The sequence below is a fragment of the Peromyscus leucopus genome, chromosome X (genome assembly GCF_004664715.2).
Source record: "Peromyscus leucopus breed LL Stock chromosome X, UCI_PerLeu_2.1, whole genome shotgun sequence".
NCBI lineage: Eukaryota > Metazoa > Chordata > Mammalia > Rodentia > Cricetidae > Peromyscus > Peromyscus leucopus.
The window spans coordinates 132,389,596-132,412,298 of NC_051083.1; the positions used below are offsets into that span (position 1 = coordinate 132,389,596).

Sequence of the window (22,703 nt, forward strand, 5' to 3'; positions counted from 1 at the left end):
CACTCCATTCCCCACTGGCTCTAGGAAATAGATTTGGGGAATTCAGTTGTAGGGTTTCTGGTATCTACAGTGTTTGACAGTGACATTTACAAATGATGCATAAAAATAGGATGCATAAAGCAGTGAGATGGGGAAATTAAACATTTGCTTTACCCAGATAAAATTTGGTTACCATGAAGTAAGCCATTCAATCAGATAATAATAATCCTTCTTGGAAGTTTTCATAACTCTTTGATTTTAACCGGTGTTGTTGGGCGTTTTCTACTCTTTTGGGTGGCCTGCCACCCAGCTTCCAAATAAATCACACAAAGGCTTATTTTTAATTATGAATGTCCAGCTTTAGCTTGGCTTGTTTCTTGCCAGCTTTTCTTAACTTAAATTACCCCATCTACCTTTTGCCTCTGGGCTTTTCCCATTCTCTTTATTCTGTAAATCTTACCCTTACTCTGTGGCTTGCTGTGTAGCTGGGTAGCTAGCACCTGACATCCTCCTCCTTCTCTGGCTGCTAGATCTCTCCTCCTAGATTTCTCCCTCTATATATTCTCTCTGCCTGCCAGCCCCACCTTCCCTCTCTCCTGCTCCACTATTGGCCATTCAGGTCTTTATTAGACCAGTCAGGTGTTTTAGACAGGCATAGTAACAGTGTCACAGAGTTAAACAAATGCAACATAAACAAAAGTAACACACCTTAAAATAATATTCCCCAGAAAATAGGTATTTATAATACTGAAGTAGCCCTGCAGGCCAGCATGAGCTTTGTTGTGCATCATTTGTCCATTTTGCCAGAGAGAAGGCAAGTGACTCCTTTTGGTAGATGGGAACTAGTTTTCTTTGTGCCTAACATCCCAGTCTTTTATTAATCAAAAGGAGCAATGTATTCTTTTCTGTAACTGCTTCTTAGCTAAAATTAGGGTTAGTATTGTCAGCAGTGACTTCAACAGGCAGGGCAATCAGGGGATCTAAGACTATCTCTATTCTAATGCAAGCCTACAGAGCTGCGATACCTTGACAAGGCTAAGGTGACACTTCCTCCTTTGTGTTTCCTTTGGCCTGGCCATCTATGTCAGCACTATCTTGTATCCTTTCTCTAGATGTCATCAGCCATCTCTGTCAGCACTATCTTGTGGGTGTCATTCTCTAGATGCCACCATCCTATACAGTGAGTCTCCCTGAATTGAAGACTCAGGTACAAATCAGTCAAACCCCAGTTCTTGCATTGGGCCTGCCATTAAGCAAAAACTCATTGACCTGAAAAGGCAGAAGCAGCATCTCATCCATGTTGGTGGGGTTTCAGGGCACACAGGGCTGTAACTAGGGCTTCACTGAGCTCATAGTCTAAGGGCAGGGAGGGGATGGGCCATGTGGAGCAGCACCTGAGTAGTGTAAGGTGACACCAACAGGTCACTAGCCAGTAGGCAAGTGTCAGAGGAGCAGATCTTCCCAGGCTTGCTCTCTGCCCTACCAGGCAGAATGCTTTGCTGAGGGTGTGAAAATATTGCTGCTTCTCATGAAAGTGCAAAGTGAATCCAAGGTTGGGGAAACCAAGGATACAGAATGGTACAGAGGGTCAGATAGGACACAGACTCCAGAGTCTAGTTTAGATTATTTATTTGCCATCATGGGATTTATCTTTTTTGGTACCAAAAATAGATTTATCCTTAGGAAAAAATATTTTTCTACTGGTCTCAGTGGTGTGTGAGTTCATAAGCGAGGGCTATTCTTTATGGGCTCACAGATTACACACTTGTAATCTGAGGAGCCTTCCTGCTCTTCTTCATCAGGGGATTCATTTGTTGGCCTTTCTAAGAGGGAAGACAATAGGACAGAACAACAGTTGTTATATAGAGACATCATAGAACCCAAAATGGGGTATGATGAGCTATCACTGGGCACTTCTTCCATGCCCTGAATTTGAGGAGCAGTTGGAGGCACACATATAATATTGCCTGAGGTGTCTTCTGCAGTTGGGTTACTTAACTCCCCAGGAGACTGCCTTTCTAGGGAACATCCAGAAATAGTTTTCATAGCCCATACAGTAGAGAATGCAAATCCCTGATTTTCTTTGGGTGCCTGGTCATCAGAGCTTTTCTTCTTGGACTCTTCACTGTCTTCCTCAGGTTTATGATAGAATCGTGGAGAACATCTGGTAGGTAACTTCTTCTTTTTGGAAATTGGCTCTTGAGCAGATCTAGGCAGAATAGGTACACAGATAGCCTGGTGGGTAAGATTTACTAGGTTTTCTTTTCCCCAGATATACTTAAGGAGTCCGGGCTTATCTCTCTGAAAGTTGAAGTTGCGGTACATCTGAAACAAAATGAACATTTTAGCTATCCTGAGATGAAACATATGTTGATCCCCACAATCCTTTCTACCACCAGTCACAGTGTCTTAGTTTGTGATGAAAAATAACTTGAGTTGGCAAGGATCCTTATGCCTTGTGGCATGATGTCATTAAAGATAAACAGTATGTAAATTAAGATTGTAATTTATACACACACACACACACACAGACACACACACACTGGTGCACATGCATGCAACATTATCTACCATCTCATAGCCATTCTTCTTGTCTGAATACTATTGGGTGGGCCCTATATAATTTAAGAACAAAGCCATTATATTCAAAGTCTACATTTTGACCCTTTAGTGAATAACATCTCTTGCTAAAACAGTTATCTTTGGAAGTAAAGAACTGACATCGTTTGTGGGATGGGCTGCGGAGATATGAATATGCTTCAGTTATTAAAAATAGGACAAAAATACTTTGCATGTTACCATTATTCTCCTGTTCTCTCCAGAGGAAATCACAGAGGTCTCGTGGCATATCTTCCTGAACCCATACATGTTGAGCTGGCGAATAAAACTCTTCAAGCTGTCTGTTTCAAAAATCTTCTTTGCCCCCTTGAGGTGAAGGACCTCTCTCTGGAAAAGGTCTACCTCAATCATTATGGTGTCTCCTTCCTCAGTCCACTTCACAGACTTGAATGCCTCATTCTGCACAATGGTCCAGAGCTTCCTTGGGAAGGGCAGACTGAGGATATTGGTGTTATCTTCCTCACTGGCTGTATGTTGGCTTTGGTCTTCAGGTGGGGGTCTCTCTTCAAAGGCCAGATCTTGTATCACATCTTGATCATCTTGCCTCACAAGACCCTCTCTTGAATCTGCTTCTGAATCAGGTGAAGAATTAGGGATATCCTTGCTTACAGGCTCTTGATTAACACCTGGGCTCACATTGGTTTCACAATCCTGTTCTACATTCTGACTAGCCATGATGCTACACTAGCATCAGGAGTGTTCTGAACAGCAGACCACAAGTCCCTGTCCTAGCAATTCAGTGTCTTTAGTTCCAGTAGGAACACCCAATAAATAGTGAATATAAAGTTCTAGATTCTCAGAAGACAACTGTTGAAGTCATCATTCTCTTTGTTTGTCGTGTGATGTCACTAAGATATCTCACAGTCAATCTGGAGAGGGAACCCAGGCCAAGTATATGTGGTAAGTGGATAGATAGATGGAAAAGCCTCAGGTCTTATCTTTCCTATGCTAAGACATGCTGCAAATTCTCAGAAAAAGTATCCTGTCTGATGATACATATTTTGTCATGGTTTCTGTATGAGTTGAGAAGCACAGAAACCTTTGCTTCTCACAATCCTCAGGATGGGGGATGGTTGTTACTACTCATTCTGTTTAGCTCAAGGACCAGCCCCTAGTTAGTACAACTTTGGGTATTAGCATGCATGAGTTCTCTCTCTCTCTCTCTCTCTCTCTCTCTCTCTCTCTCTCTCTCTCTCTCTCTCTCTTATATATATAAAAACTTCTTAGATAGAGTGGTCTAACCTTGATTTTACCTTCTACTTGTCCCCCACCCCACTCCTATCTCAGTCTTGCCTTGGTTTCTTCCAACTGTTCCTCTTGTGGATTGTGTCTCTTTATATAGATCTTTTTTTTTTTTTTTTAAGATTTATTTATTTATTATGTATACAGCATGTATGACTGCAGGCCAGAAGAGGGCACCAGATCTTGTTATAGATGGTTGTGAGCCACCATGTGGTTGCTGGGAATTGAACTCAGGACCTCTGGAAGAGCAGTCAGTGCTCTTAACCTCTTAGTCATCTCTCCAGCCCCCATATATAGATCTTAGTAAGGAATGCATCTCCATATAATCTGATCTGTTTGTCCCCTAAGCAATACTGTGTGCCCAAGTAGGATGAGATGGGCACATTCCTCTGGTTACTCAATGGTAGGATTATTCTAAGTACTGTTGTTTGATTAAATGGCCACATCTTCAGTGGTACTCTGAATTTCCATGAACACCCTGGCTTGCCACCAAATCACTTTGTTCTTCAGATCAAAACAGAATTGCCAGTCACTCTATTTCTTTCCTCTAAAAACCATTTTCATAGTCCATGACAGTAATTTTTATTTTTATGAAATTACATCATTTCCCATTGCCTTTACTTCCTCCAACTCCCTTCTATGTACCCCCTTGTTTCCCCTCAAATTTGTGACCCCTTTCTTTGATTGTTATTATGCACTTATAGTTACATAAATGTGCATAAATATACAAATACAACCATACGATTCCACTTAGTGATGCTTGCATATATATGTTTTTAAGGCTGCCTGACTTGGTTTTAGATAACCAATTGGAGGCTCATTCCTGGTGAATGGTAACTCTCAAATTCTCAGCATTCCTTAGTTGCCTATAGTTACTTGTCTAGGGGTAGGGCTCTGGTGAAATTTTCCCCTTCCATGTTAGCATGTCTATTGGTATTGTCCTTGTTCAGGTCTTTGTAATCTGGTTTTCATAGGATCTGTTTTGAGGAAAGCTTCTATCTGTTTAGCTAGACACAACCAAAATAAGGCAAACTGATATGTCCTAGTGTGCATTTGAAAATCATCTGTAGCACAAATCTTAAAAGTTCTTATTAAATAAAAACAAACCCAGAGCCAGGTATTGGGGTGAACGCTGAAAGATCAGAGAAACAGAACCAGCCACAGCTAACCTCACCTCCCCAATTCCTCATATGATCTCGTCTCCTCAAACTGGAAGCCCCTGAGTCTGCACCTGAATGGATCTCAGCTGTACTGCTGCTAAAAGTCTAAAAGCTTAACCAGGCTCTAGTTCCTGGTCCTCACACCTTATATACCTTTCTGCTTCCTGCCATCACTTCCTAGGATTAAAGGCATGTGTCATCATGCCTGGCTGTTTCCAGTATGGCTTTGAACTCACAGAGATCCAGACAGATCTCTGCTTCCAAAATGCTAGGATTAAAGGTGTGAGTGCCACCACTTTCAGGCCTCTATATATAGTGGCTGTTCTGTTCTCTGACCCCAGATAAGTTTATTAGGGTGAAAAATATATTAGGGAACACAATATTACCACAATCATCTACACATTTGTGGTGCCTTAGCTGTGGTAGAAGGTGACCACTCTTTAATTATATATATATATATATGTTAATATAAATAATTATATGATGGATATAAATATATAAGTATATATGTATATATTTATATTTAGAATTATATATATATATATATATATATATATATATATATATATATATATACAACTTTCTGAGTCCATTTAATGTTTCTCATATATATTTAGGTTTAGGGATGACCACTTGAGACTGGAGAACCTATCGGGGCTTGTCCCTGGAGAAGACTGAATCTGTATTTTTCAGCAGCCATTGATTGTCTGTAGTTCTTCATCTAAGTATGGGGCCATATGAGATGCCCCCGTGTTGTCATTGTGCTGATCTTATTTAAGTGACTGTGTTAGTAATATTTCAGAGGTGTAGATTCCACATCACATACAGAAAACACTATCTTGTAGTAGATATCCTACTCCTCTGGCTCTTACAATTTTTTTTATGCCCTCTTCCATGATGGTAACTGAGCCTCAGTTGTAGGCTAGTGTTTTAGATGTGTTTGTCAGGGTTGGCCACTCCACAGTAAGTTGATCTCTGAATTTTGACCAGTTGTGAATTTCTGTAATTGTCTGTGTTGAAGGGAGCTTAGAGGAGTGTAAGCAGGCAGGGGAAGTGAAGGTCAGCTCCCTGAGATGATGGATTCTTGTTTCCAGAAGATTCTGACATACAGCTGGAATGCACAGGGGCATATATCTAGGCAGGGCCAGTGTGGAAGAAGGGGAGAATCCAGGGAGTCAATAAGTACCCATGCCAGCATCTGTTTAACAGACTTCCATCATTAGGTTTCACCCATCCTAAAGAAATAAGCCTGTTCCTTTCCCTTTCTCTGTGACTATATCTACAGTCTTTCCCTGTTGTTCAGTTCTTTGTTCATGCCAGATAATTAACTCAGTAATTCCATAGACTCCCTTTCCTTTGCATTTTTACATTAATTTATTTATTGTGCATATACAGGTGCAAATGTGGGTTACAGAACCCATGTCAGAAGACATCTTAGAAGAGTCTGTTTTCTTCTGTCATGCAGGCTCTGGGGATTGAACTCAAGTCATCAGGCTTGGCAGCAAGGGCCTTTATCCATTGCATCATCTTTCTGGTCCTGCATTCTTGCATTTTTTTTCCTTCACCCTTCCTTCCAATCTTGTTTATAAGATTTTTTTCCTAGGTTGCTCAAATCAAGTGCTACTATTCCAAGTAGTAGCCTTATAGCTGCTTTTGTCTTCATGACACATTACTTGTGAATGGGAGGAAGTGGCATTCCAGTATTCTTGCAGACATGGTGTGCTACTTGCACTCCATTTGGTAGTTTGTGGTGCCCAGGATACAAACTGAGGAAGCATAATTTGGACTTTTCAAATATCTGTGACCTGCCTCCAAACTGGCCAGTTGATTTTAGTGGGCAAAACTGTTGATTGCAGTTTCAAGGCTCTTTGGTCAGCCTACATTTCCATCTTTATTCTTCTGATACATCTATCATTATTTAAAGAAGCCACAACCTCTGTATACTGCCAGAGCTAGGCCTTCAAATAACATGACATGGTCTAGTGACCATGTGCTCCTGCTTTTTGTTTCCATGACTCAGGGTTGGTTGGGGTTGGCAGGATATAGAGGACAAGTTGTCAGCTCATCATCATGATTTCTGATGAAGCAGTCCATTGAGCTTGCTGCAGAAGGCTCACCAGCCTATTGTAAACCTGCAGGTTTGCCCTGGAAACTTGTAGAAGTAGCCATTTCATGGATGTAAAGATTTTTATACTTTGGGTATCATCTGCCATTTTCATTTTTTGTGCATTTTTATTCCACTGAGTTTATGCTATCTCATATTTTGATTTGTATTTTCCATTACAATGAGCATTAGTTTGTATTCTGAAAAGTTTTTTTTTTCAAAAGTAACTTGACTTCTCACTAGATCTGCAGCCTAAGCCTAATATGGAGTAATTCGTTCACAGTTTCCTCATTCAAGAGCTACACACCAATTTCCTGAGAATAGTACATGTCTTTGAATTTGATAACATTCCTTTTTTCAGAAATGTTAACTACAGGAAATTCTTCCTGAGAATGACTTACAGACAGTTCATTAATTCACAAAGTATAAACCTTCCATAGGACACTCTTTACAACAGCCTTGCTAGTTATTATAGTTTCCTTGATCTTCAATGACCCAGTATACAACTGCACGTCCCTTAGGAATATGCAGTGGGGCCATTTGCAAGTCTCATTGCTTTGGTGCTGCAGCATCCTACTCCCTGGGAACTTCAATACTACCCTTTTAGTCAAAGGCTTCATAAATCTTGGTCACAGAGCACAATCTGAGCAGGAATACTCACTGGTTTGTTGTGGGTGGCACACTCAGTCCCCTTTGCCTGAATACTTACTCCTCTGAGTGCCCTCTCTCAGCTTAACATGTTGAACATATGCCACTTCTATACCTAAGGAAGATTGTGGTATAGAGTTTCTTTTCTCAACTATGATTAGTCTTAACCAGCAGCTATTAGCAGCTCAGTTATTGTGGGTACTGCAGATGAAGATGAGGATATGCAGAAGGATGAAGAGTAGAAGTCAGAGGAAAAGCAGGAGGAAGAAGAGGAGAAGGAGGCAGAGGAAGATGAAAAAGAAGTAGGAGGTGGGTAAGAGGAATATGAAGAAGTAGAAGAGGAGGAAAAGAAAACATCACAAACTCTTCTTGTGCACAGTGAGACCAGATATCCTGTCATTACTGAGGCCTACAGAGTGGTGACGGCAAACTTCTAAGTGATGATAGTGATGTTTCTCCTGTTTAATACTGATGCTCTGATTTCACTGTCAGAGAAACTTACTTACCCACTAGCACTTTTCTGGCCTCAACTAATGTAACCATTTCTAGACAGCAATAACCCATAGCCTTGATGCTCTCCCTCTATTCTTGTCTGCCAAAGCCATGACTGCTTTCAAGAATGCTAATGATGAACCAATTATCCCAGTCCCCAACTATCAGCAACTTTGCATCATGCCCCACAAGCCTTGCCAGAGCATGAAGTCCTGTTTCCCAGGAGGCTCTTGCAGTTCCTGTACAATCTGAATCCCCACAGGCCCTCTTCAAGCCTGTGGCACAGGAACAGCTCCCTCTCTACAGATGTTGGAGCATGCTGTACCAGCTTCTCCCTTGGCTGGCTCCCTTTCCTGTCTATCAGGTCAAGCTGAACCTGCTTGGCTCTTGCTGATCTGGGACTTCACTCTGGGTATGGCTTGGCAGCAGCTTCATGAACTCTTTTCTCCTTTCTGGCCACTCTCCTGGCTTTAGCATTGTGAGTTTTGTGGCCAATGTGCAGTGTTGACTACAATATCAGAAACGGGAGGGAGGGCAAGTCCTGGGAATGAAGGCCCCTGTGTGGATAATTATGACTTAGGCAAGCTTTTCTCCTTTAGGATCAGGGAAGGGGTAGCATTGACTCTTCCTGTAAAAGGAAGACCACTTACACAGGTTCAGAAGTTTCAGAGGCACCTAGGGAGTGTAATACTCACAGACTGTCTCCATCAAGGACATAAGTCTCCTTACAGGGCTTCAAAATTGACACTAGAGATCTATTTTGCTCCTTGAGATGTTTTTGTCCTTCATTTGCCTTGTAGCAGCTTGGTTTATTTCAGCTTCTGCTGCTTGCCCATCCCTGAGATGGGGACCATGGTGTAGGCCCAATGAGATGCAGGTGATTCCACTCAGAGTCTCTGAGTCAACCCGTTGTGGGTCACTATAGCAGCATGGACACTAGCACCCTTCTCCAGTGTCATTGGAGATGGCATTCCCAAATGTCCCAGGTATCTGGATGTCCTCAACTGCAAATGTTCTGCCTCTCCACAAGACAGCCATTCTAGCAAATTTTTAATGTGAGAGGTGTAGCAACCAGGCAGCCATGTTATGTATATGGCTGACTGCATGACACTTAATCCTCATTGCTTCCTGTGTAGTCAATGGTAATGCTGCATCACTCCTTAACTGGCCCCTTTCTTGCCTAGAGACCTCTGGAAGCAGGTGTGTCACCTTGGGTCATCCAGGAAGCCCAGGATAAGAGAGTTAGTAGAGCTATGTTTTTTATATAGATCCACCTCCCACAGATATAACAGAAAGGAGCAGAATGAAGACTGGGGCCCAACATGACAGTCTTGTACAGTCAATCAGGCAGGGGCTCATACAGTGTTGAGCCTGGATGGTCATGCACATCCTTTTAGCACCTGAAACACAGTAGCCCATAGGGGCCATAATGACAGACATACTAAATGACTGACTGACTTAATGAATGAATTAGGTGCTTTGGAAAGTGGAGAGTGTCAGCTGAGAAGAACAAGGATGCAGCAGCAGTCTTCATATAGCAGATTCACCTTTTATGCCATGGGTGTCCTTTGCCTCAGATCTCACTTCCTAGGAGATGCTTCCACCTCCCATTGTGCTTTAGTCAACTGTCTGGATGGTAACTACTTACACGGCAAATACTTATAGGACATCTGGAGATCCGTTAGCATGGGGGTATGCACAGCCTGCTGGAAGAGAGCATGTATTTTGGCATCAAGACACACCACAGAGTGAGATCAGTAGGCACTGCCCTGTCAGGCACTGCCTGCAGGTGCAACCTCACCCCTACATTGTTCACAGAGCTGCTGGGTGTGTTGTCCTCCTGACCTTTCAATAATGCAAACTTGAGCAGAGGAAGCAAGAGTTAGAAATGTGAAGAAGAACCTGAACCATGGGCAGAGAGCTCCCAAGGCCTCACAGAAGTGAAGTCACTCCAGCTGGCCTGTGAGGTCCAGAGGATTTTGTTAGGTGGGGCTTCAGCAAGGTGATAAATTTTGTTGCACCCTGATAGGACTCTCCACAGATGCTGTAATCCAAATCAGACGAAATTAGGAAAAGGCCTGGTTTAACGGGTAAAACATTCCCAGGTGATTCCCTGGGCCCACAGAGAGCAGACTGGGATGAGAGACCTGAAGAACCACATATCTGTTTTCTGGGATGCAGCTTATATACCCTGTGGGAGTGGTCTTGAGTCTCTCTGGGGGAGGAGCCATGTTTGGCGGGCTTTGAAGGGGCAGGTTTAGGGAAAGAGATGGTGGGGGGGGGCGGGGGCGGAGTTGAGGTGGATCTTCCACCAGAACATTCCAGACTCTTTGGGTATAGGGATGCCAGGGTGCCAGACGTTGAGATGGAGCTTCCACCCAAACACAAGGCCCAACCTGAGATGGCTTCTAGAGACTGAGAGAGGACCAAGGATGGAACAGATGCATGTGCGAAGCAAGGTGGTGGCAGAGGGGGCCAGAAAATCAGATGGGCTTCAATTCCTGCAGAAGTGTGGGCCAGACTAAAGTCCCTCCTTGGGTTTCACAGTGATCTTTGGGTACAGGTGAACAGTCACTTGTTTTCCTGATGAGATTTTGAGGTTGAGCTTATTTGCCTCTGACAGAACTTTGTGTAGCTCTGATGCGCCCTGAGCATGACAGGAGAGCCACGGAGACTATAAGCTACAGCCCCACAAGGGTGTGTAGCCAAGATACTTCTACTCGATTCACCTCCTGCTGCATCCAGAACATGCCAGAATAGCTGCTGCTGCTGATGCAAAGTCAGAAGGCATGGTACAGGTTTGCCCAAGCATCTACTGCATGGCCTGAGCTGCCACTGTGTCCCGGGCAAGGCTGGATTTAATCAGATAGTTCCCTCACCCACTGCTTCTCAACAGGAGAAGCGGTGGTGCTGGATACAAGATGATAAGGAAGGGTGGCTTTGAATGTGTGCAAATGATGTTTGCAGAAAGCTATAGGAGAAAGGCCCTCTTGTTGGATGAACTGCTACTAGCTAGTGTTTTTCCATGGTCTTGAGAGGGACATTTCCCCATAGTGCCCTCTGCTGGCCTAGTCCTCCATCTTCACTGTGCATCAAAGATGGTCGGCTATCAGAGCAGGGTAAGTGAGTACCTATGGCAGAAGTTCTGTCATGCTTAGGGAGCAGGAGTAGAGATGGGGGTGCTTTGCCTTCTGGGTGGACAACTTGTGAGACATTTCTTCTCACTACCCTCAGGTTCTTCTCTCCCCCACCTTCCTTCTGGCCTCCATGTTTTCTGATGAGAAGCCCCCCTCTAATTGTTTTACGCCTATAGATATAGGATCATTCCTCTTTTACTGCTTCAAAGATTGTTTTCCTTTCTTCTCAGAGCTTTGGTGTAGTTTTGCTGTAGATTTATTTGGGTTTAATCTGTTTCAGACTTTCTCAGGTTCTGTAATTTGTTTCAGGTTTGCACAACTTCTGAAATGTGTCATTTGACAAAGTGTGTTTTTTTTCTCTGTTCTTGTTCCTTGTAGTGTGTTCAGTACTGCTGCCCCCGGCTTCTGGAGACCCTGTGAGAGAGACATTAGATTTCCCTCTATAGTCTTATATGTCTCTGAACCTCTGCCATGTTTTATGGTGTGTGTGTGAGAGCATACAATCTGTTTTTTAGGGTGAATCCCTCAGTGTGGAATTTCTAGGGTTATTAGGTATACATTTGATTTTTGAGATACTGCCAAAGTTTGTTCAAAGTGCTTCTGGTTTTCACAGTATATTTTCTCTGGTTCTTTACTCTGCTCATCCATTTCTGCTACTGACACCCTTGCTAATGAGGTCATTACACTTCATCTATGAGAATTTTAAGTTTAAATTTTCAGTTGGGTTCTTTGTACATTCTATTAATTACTGAGACTTTGTACTTTTAGTTTTTCTTTCTACAAAAAGATTTATTTTTTATTTTATCTGTATGACTGTTTTGCCTGCATATATGTATATTCAGCACATGCATGCAGTGCCCACAGAGGCAAGAAGAGGGCATCAGATTTCTTGGAACCGAGATACAGACTGTTTTGAGCTCTAGGTGGGTGCTGGTAATCAAACCCGAGTCCTGTGGAAGAGCACTGAGTACTGTTAACTACTGCGACAACTCTCCTGCCCCAAGTTTTACTTTCTTTAAAAGTGAGTTTTTTATTGCTTAGTGAAGCATTTTGATGATGGTTCATTTGACAGATAATGCTAATATGTATCTTCAGTGTAGATTCTGCTGTTCTTTGGATGATATGTGATTTTCTGTTGACATCTGCACATGTTCATAGTGTTTGTCTCAGTCTATTTAAACTGTGTTGTAGCTGGACTCCTGTGGCACCACCATATCAGAGGAAAGAGGAGGGTATTACCACATGAGTGAATTTTGGAGCTACGACTTCATCCATCCTATTTCCATGAATCTCTGAATCTCCAGGGAAACTTCATGTGATTTCTGGTCAAGATTGGAATTTGGGTTCTGAGCAGGACTTCATCGTTGCCTTCTGGCCTGGGAAGATTAGTGATGCCTCATTATTGCCCTCTCCCGTGTAGCTTGCTATGACATCTTGGAGGATTGGGCTTATTACCACTTGATCAAGTACCAGCTGTCTGCTAAGCCTTCTTGACACGATACAGATGGGTAGGGGTGACCTGGTGTGATGGTCTCAAAACAGGACTAGGATCTGATCTGAGTTGACGCAGCTCTCCTCTGAAGACATCAAACTTAAATGACCTTCTGAGCGACCAGTGATCAGAGCAGAGTTCATGACATTGTGGGCATTTGAGGGTTCTTGTAAGCTGTGTTTGGAAAGGGTGTTAAGTGAGTCAGTTTCTATTGTTCAATCTAGCAGACTGGGTGAGGGACAGCCCTGTGTCTCTTTATCTCTCCAGGAAACAGGGCAGCATTGAACCACAAACTTGAGGAGGGTTGTCAGTGAGCTCCTGGGGCTTTAGCAGATGATTCAATTTATTCCCATCTGGCAGGAAGCTAGGAGGTTGTGAGTCGAGAAGCCTAGGGTACAGGAAAGTAAGGGAGCCCAGCAGTAGGACCACAGGAGTTAATATTGGAATGCATGAGTGGGGTGCGTGGACAGGTCCATAAAGTACATTAGCCAAGCTCTCAGTGCCACTCTGAGCCTGCATGACTTGGCCAGTCCTGGTGGGCTGCCTGACACCATACAAAGCCATATCTTGGGCTCAACACAAATATTGGCACACAACAAACATTTAGTAGATAGCTGCTGTTCATAGCTCCTGGCTGCAGAAACACATTCATTCGTCAGTGTAGGTTGCTAGGGCTAGGAGCAAATATGTGAGAAAGATCCTGGGTTTCTGAGATCCTAAAGGGTCTGTCTTTAAAGCAGGAGGGATGAAAGCTGGAAGTCCTTGGCAGGAAGTTCACAAGTTTGCTAGCTCCTGCTCCTGAGTCCTGGAGTAAGGTGTAGGCAGCCCAGGATGGGCGAGGAAGTGTAAGTTAAAGAGCTAGAGACTAGGAAGTTAGAGCCACCAGAGGCTAGTGTTAAAGGGCCCATCTACACACACACACACACACACACACACACACACACACACACACCACTTTCTGATCTTATTCACAGAGTGGACAGTAGCACCCCAAACTTAGCCCTTTCACTGGACACCAAGTCCACTCAAGATCTCTGGCCACACGTGAGGTCCTCACATGTGTCCACCCCACCCATACTTAACAGATAGAGGATCAACATGGCAGAGTCAGGCTCCCAAACTGAACTTACATCCAGCATTTCTCCCTACAACTAGTGTCCTCGCCTCCAACCAAAGAGCAGAAGGACTGTACTAGCTTTAGCTTCTAAAGGAATCTTAGCCTTACCACCTCTTGGTGCTTTCCATGTGAACACAAAGTCAGGTTGAAAAGTGGTTTTTTGTTTGTTTGTTTGTTTGTTTGTTTGTTTGTTTTTTTGGTAGAAAGGCCTCAGTGAACAGAAAGGTGTCTTGCTGTCTGGAAGTAGTTGCCGAAAACAGGGTTCCAACCAGCAAAGGATTCCAGCACTCAGGCACAAAAACCAAAAATGGAGGCTTTCGGTATAGAGCAGTACCAGGGAGTTTGTATGTGTGTATGTGTGTGTGTGTGTGTGTGTGTGTGTGTGTGTGTGTTTTCCCCACACAGTCACTTAGTCAACCCACCTGAGCTACAAGGAGGTGTAGAGATGTTTCCTGCACACACCTCCAGGAGGAGTTGATGTAACACCAGGCAGACTGTGTCAGGCTGCCTCTGGCATAATGTACACACTGCTTCTTGTTAGGGAACAGAAGCAGAGGTGAATTTCACCCCAGATAAATACATCTGCAGCCATGAATGCAACCAAGCAACCTTCACAGGTCCTCAGCAACAACCTGGCAACTGAACCGTGCAGATATTAAAGCCAAATGGAGGGATTTGGGCTTCATCTACATGCTGGATGTTGCAAAGGGAAGGCAGAAATCAGCCTTTTGAACCAGCACATGCTGAACCCTCCTAAGTGATGTCTCACTGACATCAGACTCATCACTGACTCAGAGGCCAGTGGTCTTGGGAGACAGCCCTGAGTGAAGGCTCCACAAGGAAGTCCACTATGGCCAGCTCAGCTCATTCTTACCCATTCACAGGTCAGTCAGCAGACCCACAGGTGGCATTCTGAAGCTCAAGATAGTTCCCATTTCTGGGAGAACACTGAGCAGGCCCATCTTGAGCATGCCAGGGCCAGGACACAGCCTCCACTCGAGGAGCAGGGGAAACCTTGCAGGTACAAACTTTCTCTTCTTTTAAGTTTGATTTTTACTTACGTGTGTGTCGGTCCATGTTTTTGTGAGTGTATGTCACAGGTGTGCTGGTATCCTTGGAGGCCAGCAAAGAGTGGGAGATTCCCTGAAGCTGAATGTGCAGGTAGTTGTGAGCTGTCTGATGTGGATCCTAAGGCCTGAATCCAGGTCCTCTGGAAGAGCAGGATGCACTCAACTGCTGTGCCATCTCTTCAGCTCTAGCTACAAGCCTTCTTATGAGTGGACAAGAATCTTTCCCAAGCTACAGTTTTCTGTACACTCTGTTCTCTTCTTTCATGGAGGTGTCTAGAGCAGTGAGCACCACCTAGAATTAGGTGGAGGGCCCCCAATTCTTACTTGCAAGAGGAGAGACACATCCAGGCCTAACAATCTGAATGTATCTGAGCAAAGGCATCCTGGAAGTTTAAACTCTGGGATACCTGGTGGTTGATATGTTGGGACTTCATTAGATTGCAGTGCCTTTACTAGATCTCCCCACAGGTGTATAGGTGACCTCCCAAACAGCTGCACTCTTAAAAACTCCCACCCCAACATGGATGGCAACTTCCCTGAAGCTTCAAAGATAGAGTCTCCTCTTCATTAACCTTCCACCTCTTAATAACATGCTCTAGTACCTCCTGAGACCACATCTGGGAAGGGTGACAAGAGGGAGTGAGTGAGTGGTTGCAGTCTGAGGTGAGGATCAGATGACCCCAGCTCCCCCTCCTGTGAATGAGTGCTGATAATCCCAGCCTTTGGAGAGTGTGGTTCAGGCAAACAAACACAGCTGCAGTGGTAAAGGTGCTACTGCTAGCCATGCTATGCCCAGAGGACAGCGTTCCACAACAGCTTCTTCATTCCTGCCCTTCTCTGAGAAGCTTCATGAAGATAGGTCAGTTTGGAAAATCAGAACCCTTCCCGGGTCAGTGTTAGAGAGCAAAGGGAGGTGACCAGAAAACCCCTTCATTCAGACAAAATAGAGTGCCATGGCGACAGAGCAAGCCTGCTCACTTAGTCACAGTGACATACTTCAAAATATCTGATTGGGCATTTGAGTTTTAAATATTTGGTTTTGAGTTTATGTTTTACAAAGTAAGGAAATCTGTTGCCTTCCAGTGTTAGTAGTTGAACATCAGCACGTTGGCGTCCCCTGGTGGATACGTTTAGAACCTCTGCTTTAGTGCATTGCTAGCAGCAGCCCTGGGTTTGCCTGCTCCAAACAGCTACCTTCTGCTCACCAGGAGCTGAGCTGGCTGAACCAATGAATGGCGTGAGGGAAAAGTCCAGGCTCAGAAAGGAGGAAAGAGGAAAGTGGGGAGATCTGTATAGAATGTGAGGGGAGTGAGAAGAAGGACAACTGAGAAGTTGATGTGGAACACTAGAAGCAAGCAAAGATGTGTGTGGCCTTTTGCATGAGCTGTTCATCTCACAAACTACTTGACACCGCATGTGAACCAGCTTGGTAGTGTAGCATGAATCTTAGAGGTCTTATTAATAAAATCAAGCCAGAGGCCAGCTATTGGGGTAAATGCTGGAAGATCAGAGAGACAGAACAGGCCACAGCTTCCTCACCTTGCCAGTTCCTCAGCTGATCCTGTTTCCTCAGACTGGAAGCCTCTGAGTCCTCATATCCGAATGGATCTCAGCTGAACTGCTGCTAGAAGCCTAAAAATTTAACCAGCCAAATGCTTCTAGTTTCTGGTCCTCACGCCTTATATACCTTTCTGCTATCTGCCATCACTCCCTGGGATTAAAGGCTCACTTCTTGGGATTAAAGGCGGGTGTCACCATGCATGGCTGTTTCCAATGTGGCCTTGAACTCACAGAGATCCAGAGGGATTTCTGCCTCTGGAATGCTAGGATTAAAGGCATGTGCTACCATTGCCTATCCTCTATGTTTAATATTGTGGCTGTTCTGTCTTGACCCCAGATAAGTTTATTAGGGTGCACAATATTTCGGGGAACACAATACCACCACATGGGAGCTCTGTAACAGTCAGGACTGCTGAGCAGCACAAGCCCCCAGTCTGTCTCCTTGTGTTCCATGGGGCTCCACATGCACCTTTAGGGAACGAAGACAGAGTCAAAGTCTGGTTGTGATGCAATTCACTTTCATTATCCTCTGAAGCCAAGGGCAGCCTGAGCTGCTACAAACCATGGTGATCCAGGCCTGGCTATGTTCATCTGCAGTTTCCAGACAGCAGGAGAGCAGAGTCCCATGGCTGCCTTGTACATCTGGACACAGCCACTCCTGAGAATATTCAGCTGCATGCTTGGCACTCTTGGCAGGTACGTTGAATGTTATATTCCATTTGGAGACACAATTTCATGTGTTCACAGAGTTTAACCCTGCCCTTCTTAATACAGAGTGAGTGTCCTCACAGGCATCATGCTGAATATACTGTGGGTTATTCACTCTCATGCATGTTATTAGCATCATACTTCTTATTCCAGCGAGTCCTTGAAGCCTACCAAAGAATGCTTACAGGGATACAGCAGTGAGTCGAAGGAATAGAACCTACCACAAAGCTTATTCAAGGAACCATGTCACACAAAGAAATAAAATATTTGAATTATCTTCAAAGAATTCATCTTATGAGGGGACATGAATGTTTCCCAAGCTACAGTTTTCTGAACAGTTTGCCTCTTTCTTTCATGGAGGTGTCTAGAATAGTGAGCGCCACCTAGAATTAGGTGGAGGGCCCCGATTCTTACTTGCAAGAGAAGATACACATTCAGGCCTAGAAATATGCATGTACCTGGCCAAAGGCATTCTGGAAGATTAGAATGATTATAAAGATAAAAAAAATAAGGTTGAGAATATTCAAATAAGATACAACGTGTCAAACCCTGGGCTCCATATGCACACATGCAGTCCCATCCACACAAAAAACATACAATGCACTCAGTGCAAACATCCTGCCACAGTGGCAGGGTAGATGAGTGTTAATTTTCTCTTGTGTTCTGTTTCTTGTTTCCCTGGAGACAGAGCCACAGGTGGGGAGACAGTAGTAGTACAATGGCAATAGAACTTGTGACCTCTATCTGCATAGCATCTCAGAAGTTTTCTAGAGTTGCAGAACTGGCTTTTGTGATAGGTGAGAATAGCTCTGATGCATAAGTGTCTTGGATAGGCCCTGGAGTATCCTTGATAATATAGAAACATGTGAAGGCTGATTAATTTTCCTATGCCTCCAAGAAGTATGTGTGGGTGTCATTAGAAGACAATGCAGCACTGGGTAGTGGTGGTGCATGCCTTTAATCCCAGTACTCAGGAGGCAGAGCCAGGCGGATCTCTATGAGTTCAAGGCCAGACTAGTCTACAGAGTGAGATCCAGGACAGGCAGCAAAACTACACAGAGAAACCCTGTCTGGAAACAACAACAACAACAACAACAACAACAACAAGACTGCAGCATGGGCCCTGCAGCTTGGACCCAGCTTAGGGTGAGGTAATTTATTTAGAAGGCAGCATAAATGCTTACTGTGTCTAAGGGCTGGCTAAGACTGTCCTGTGTGGGTTTTATTTTTTTATTTTGCAGTACTATGGATTGAATCCTGGGCCTTATACATGCTAGGCCAGTTCTCTACCACTGGGTTGCATTCCCTTCTCTTTAATATTTTTTAGTTGTTTTTTGAGATAGGTTCTTGGTAAGTTTCTCAAGCTGCCTTGCATTTGCACTCCTGCTTCAGCCATCTGATTAACTCCGATCACAGGCCCAGTTACCATCAATTGTTTTAACCTCAAATTGTATTTAAAGTGTTAATGTACTCGTACCACAAATTGTGTGGCTTAGAAAATTGTGCCTTACAGTTCTGGAGGGAGAACTCTGAAATCAAAATGCCAGCTGACTATGCACTCTCTGAAGCCTATGGGGGAAGGTCCATTCCCTGCATGCTCCTAGCTAATCTTGTGTTCTCCAATGTCTCTGATATTCCTTAGGTGCACCGATTCACTTTTCTCTCTTCCCATGTACCCCCACTCTCTCTTTTGTTTTTTTCAAGACAGGGTTCCTCTGTGTAGCCTTGACTGTCCTGAAACTCACTCTGTAGACCAGACTGGCCTCAAACTCAGAGATTCGACTATCTCTGCCTCCTGAGTGCTGGGATTAAAGGTGTGCACCGCCATTGCCCAGCACATGTACATCTCTTTATGTGTATTTGTGTTCAATCTCCATCCCATATTTCTGTGTGTATGCATATATGTTTATGTGTACTGTATGGTTTTTTGTGTGGCTGTGCCTGCATGTATGCATGTGGAACCCAGGAGTTGACATGTTGTATCTTATATGATTGTTCCCCACCTTATTTTTGAGACAGGGTCTCCATGAACCTAAGCTCACCAACTGGCCAAGAGCAACAGGCCAGTGAATCTTAGGAATCTTCCTGTATCTACCTCCCCAGCACTGGGACTATGGGTGTGCTCTGTTGTGCCTGGCCTTTTTACATGGGTGCTGGGGGCTGAATTTATGTCCACTTATTCAGCAAGCACTTTACTGACAAACCATCTCTTTAACTTCCTAATCTTCCCTATTTTTATAAGGACACTAATCATACTTGATCTGGAGTCACTGCACCTTTAACTTGGTTACCTCTGTAAAGACCCTGTTCTCAAAAAAAAAAAGATATATTTTGAAGTGTTGAGTGTTAGAACTTCAATGCACCTTTTTAGGGCTGGATCTTTTTGGCTTTAACTTTAAGCATTGCACATAGGCTTCCTGAGAACAGATATCTTAGTCACTGTTCCATTGCTGTGAAGAGACACTATGACTATGGCACCTTTTATAAAGGAAAACATTTTAAAGGGCTGGCTTACTGTTTCAGAAGTTTAACCCATTATCATCATGGCAGGACATGGCATCATGCAGGCAAACATGGTGCTATAGAAGGAGTTGGGAGTTCTACATCTTGATCCACAGGCAACAGGAAGTGAACTGTGTTATTGGGCGTAGCTTGAGCATAGGAGACCTCAAAGCATACTCCCACAGTGACACACTTCCTCCAACAAGGCCACAACTACTCCAACAATGCCACACCTCATCTGCTGCTTGAGCTCCTCCCTAAGAATCTGGTTGAGACTGCCAACCTCCTAAATATCTCCCCTCGAGCCATCTGCTCTCCACAGGTTCACTTTGTATATTGCAGATCTTCCCCTGTCAATCCCCTATGGAAGGTGTTTCCCCTACCAAACCTTCTTGTGTTTAGGTCTCAAGACCATACTTCAAACCTAATTCTCTCTATCTTTAGGTTGTAACACAGCTCAGCATTCTGATGCACTTATGTACTGTTTTGTCTCTGACCCAGCAAGTTACACTGGGAGAACTCCCTTTGACTTTATAGCAGCTATACTCCATCATGTCTGCTCCACTCACACCTGAGCTTCCCTTGTCCTTAAAGGCACACTGCATGTTACCTTCACTGTCTTAACCCTGATATTTAGGCACTTTTGTCTCTCAACTTTGGTAGCATTTTGTCTTCTACACCTATGTTCCTTGTAATATGTACTTGGAACCCACCTGAATCTGTAACTGCTTTCTCAGAATCTGTGCATTTTCACTCATTTCTATAAGCAAGTTCCTAGAACACAGTAGCTCCTTCATAAATATTGGGTCCACAAGGGACTGCCATTTCCTTTTTAGTGAGATGCACCTATTGTTTAAAAACTCCAAGAAATAAGACATATGGAAGGAGGGGAGGGCAGTCTGTGAAAACCACCAAGACTTTAGAGGTCACTGGGCCTGTTCCTTATTTATGCCACTGTCTATTCCTTGGCTCCTTCTTCTTTGGATGGCTGCTGTCTTCTGCCAAACACTTCAATACCTTCCACAGAGCAATTTCAATCCATGAATGGGAGGGAGGGTTTCCTGAATGTGGACTAATCCTCTTCCTGTGTTCTGCTATGATGAAGAATTTTGACTTACTCAAGCAGCCAGACACTTATAGTATGGGGTCATGAGTGAGGAATGGCAGGGTGGCATGGCACAATGGTTCCTGTTTCTCACTTACCAAACTGCCCCTGATCTCTCTGAGTATTTTTAAGAGCACGGTGCAAAATGTAATACAAACTCCGTGTTGTGTTGCTGGAGAGCTTCTCTCCAGGTTCCACCAAGCCCCGCAGTCCCACAATCCACATATAAAATAATCACTCAGACGCTTATATTACTTACAAACTGTATGGCCGTGGCAGGCTTCTTGCTAACTGTTCTTTTATCTTAAACTAACCCATTTTTATAAATCTATACCTTGCCACGTGGCTGTTGGCTTACCAGTGTCTTTACATGCTGCTTGTCCTGGCGGTGGCTGCAGTGTCTCTCCCCCTTCTTCCTGTTTCCCCAATTCTCTTCTCTCCTTGTCCCACCTATGCTTCCTGTCTGGTCACTGGCCATCAGTGTTTTATTTATATAGAGTGATATCCACAGCAGTGTTGGCTTTGAGAGCAGCAAAAGACTTCTCTGTCATCTAATAAGACAAAGCCAACTCTGCTACATTGGTGTTCAGGATTTGGAAACCTTACCAAGTTCTAGCTGGGGTGTAGTGACATTGGGTACCCTTGAGAAAACACTAGAATTCCTCCTCCATCTTTATTTTCATTTGGAATAGCAAGATGATAATCCTGGAAATGATCTGCTTTCTAACCCTCTGACCACATTCTTTTTACCAGCTTCTTCCATAACTGCTCTCACTGACAGAGTCTTGGAAGGATGCACATCTTTTGGGGTCATCTCTCAAAAGGTCAGCTTTCACCTCTGCAATCACTCCTTCTCTCACCTAACACTTCACTGTCTGTGCATGCTGCTTTGGAGATCTCAGGCTCTGGGTATTGTGATTTCTATTATTCCTCCTTTCTCTGTGCTGGTTACCAACTGCTTTTCTTGTCTCCTTGTGCAATTTGGAGAATGCCACCTCCTCCTCATTGCAGAGGTTTCACATTTGATCCTGCTTTGTGATCTAGCTCCAATACTTTGTAGTGCCTTGACCTAGATAAATTCGTAGCTTCTCTTACATACTTCTTGCTCAACCCACTCTCCTCTTTTGAGAAATGGCTTTTGCCCATTTTTGTGTGTGTGTGTGTGTGTGTGTGTGTGTGTGTGTGTGTGTGTGTGTGTATGAAGTTCCTTGTCTTGTTGGGTGGAATGGGTGCTATTTCAATTCTGTGTAACAAATTGTCATAGTTAGGGTTTCTATGGCTGTGATGAAACACCATGACCCAAAAGCAAGTTGAGGAGGAAAAAGGGTTTCTTCAGCTTATACTTCCACAGCATTGTTCATCATTGAAGGAACTCAAACAGGGCAGGATCCTGGAGGCAGATGCTGATGAAGAGGCCATGGAGGGGTGCTGCTTACTAGCTTGCTTCCCCTGACTTGCTCAGCCTGCTTTCTTATAGAATGCAGGACCACCAGTCCAGGGATGACAGCACTCACAATGGGGTGGGCCCTCCTCTATCAATCACTAATTGAGAAAATGCCTTACAGCTAGGTCTCATGGAGTCATTTTCTCAACTGAGGCTCCTTCTCTGGACTCAGTATTCACATAGGTAGGTGCTGGGAATTTTAAGTAGCTTCAATTGCCCTGGAGTTCCTTACCATCCATCCTTCTTGAGCATATTGTAGACGAATTTCTAAACAGTCTTATTAAATAAGAAACACAGAGCCAAATACAGAGGTGTAAGCCATAG

The 22,703-nt window shown here is 43.9% G+C and overlaps 2 protein-coding genes across 5 annotated transcripts in view; one reads left to right on the top strand and one right to left on the bottom strand.

Moving 5' to 3' along the window:
• Positions 1 to 22,703, top strand: part of LOC114682620 (40S ribosomal protein SA-like) — a 138,784-nt gene that overhangs the window by 23,152 nt on the left and 92,929 nt on the right. Inside the window, exons 1-2 of one of the 4 annotated variants that reach the window (XM_037199269.1) lie at positions 14,876 to 15,011; positions 17,156 to 17,316. The exons of 1 other annotated variant lie outside the window; for it this stretch is intronic. The gene's annotated coding sequence lies outside the window, so the exon portion shown is untranslated. Of the gene's footprint in view, positions 1 to 12,572; positions 12,762 to 14,875; positions 15,012 to 17,155; positions 17,317 to 22,703 lie in introns of those variants that run through there. 2 more of the 4 variants (XM_037199271.1, XR_005090033.1) reach the window with 2 other exon arrangements.
• Positions 966 to 3,347, bottom strand: Hsfx4 (heat shock transcription factor family, X-linked member 4). Its single transcript, XM_028856578.2, has 2 exons — positions 2,779 to 3,347; positions 966 to 2,304 (listed from the first exon to the last, which is right to left on the bottom strand). The coding sequence occupies exons 1-2, from the start codon at positions 3,271 to 3,273 to the stop codon at positions 1,702 to 1,704; spliced, it is 1,098 nt and encodes a 365-aa protein (XP_028712411.2). The 5' UTR covers positions 3,274 to 3,347; the 3' UTR covers positions 966 to 1,701.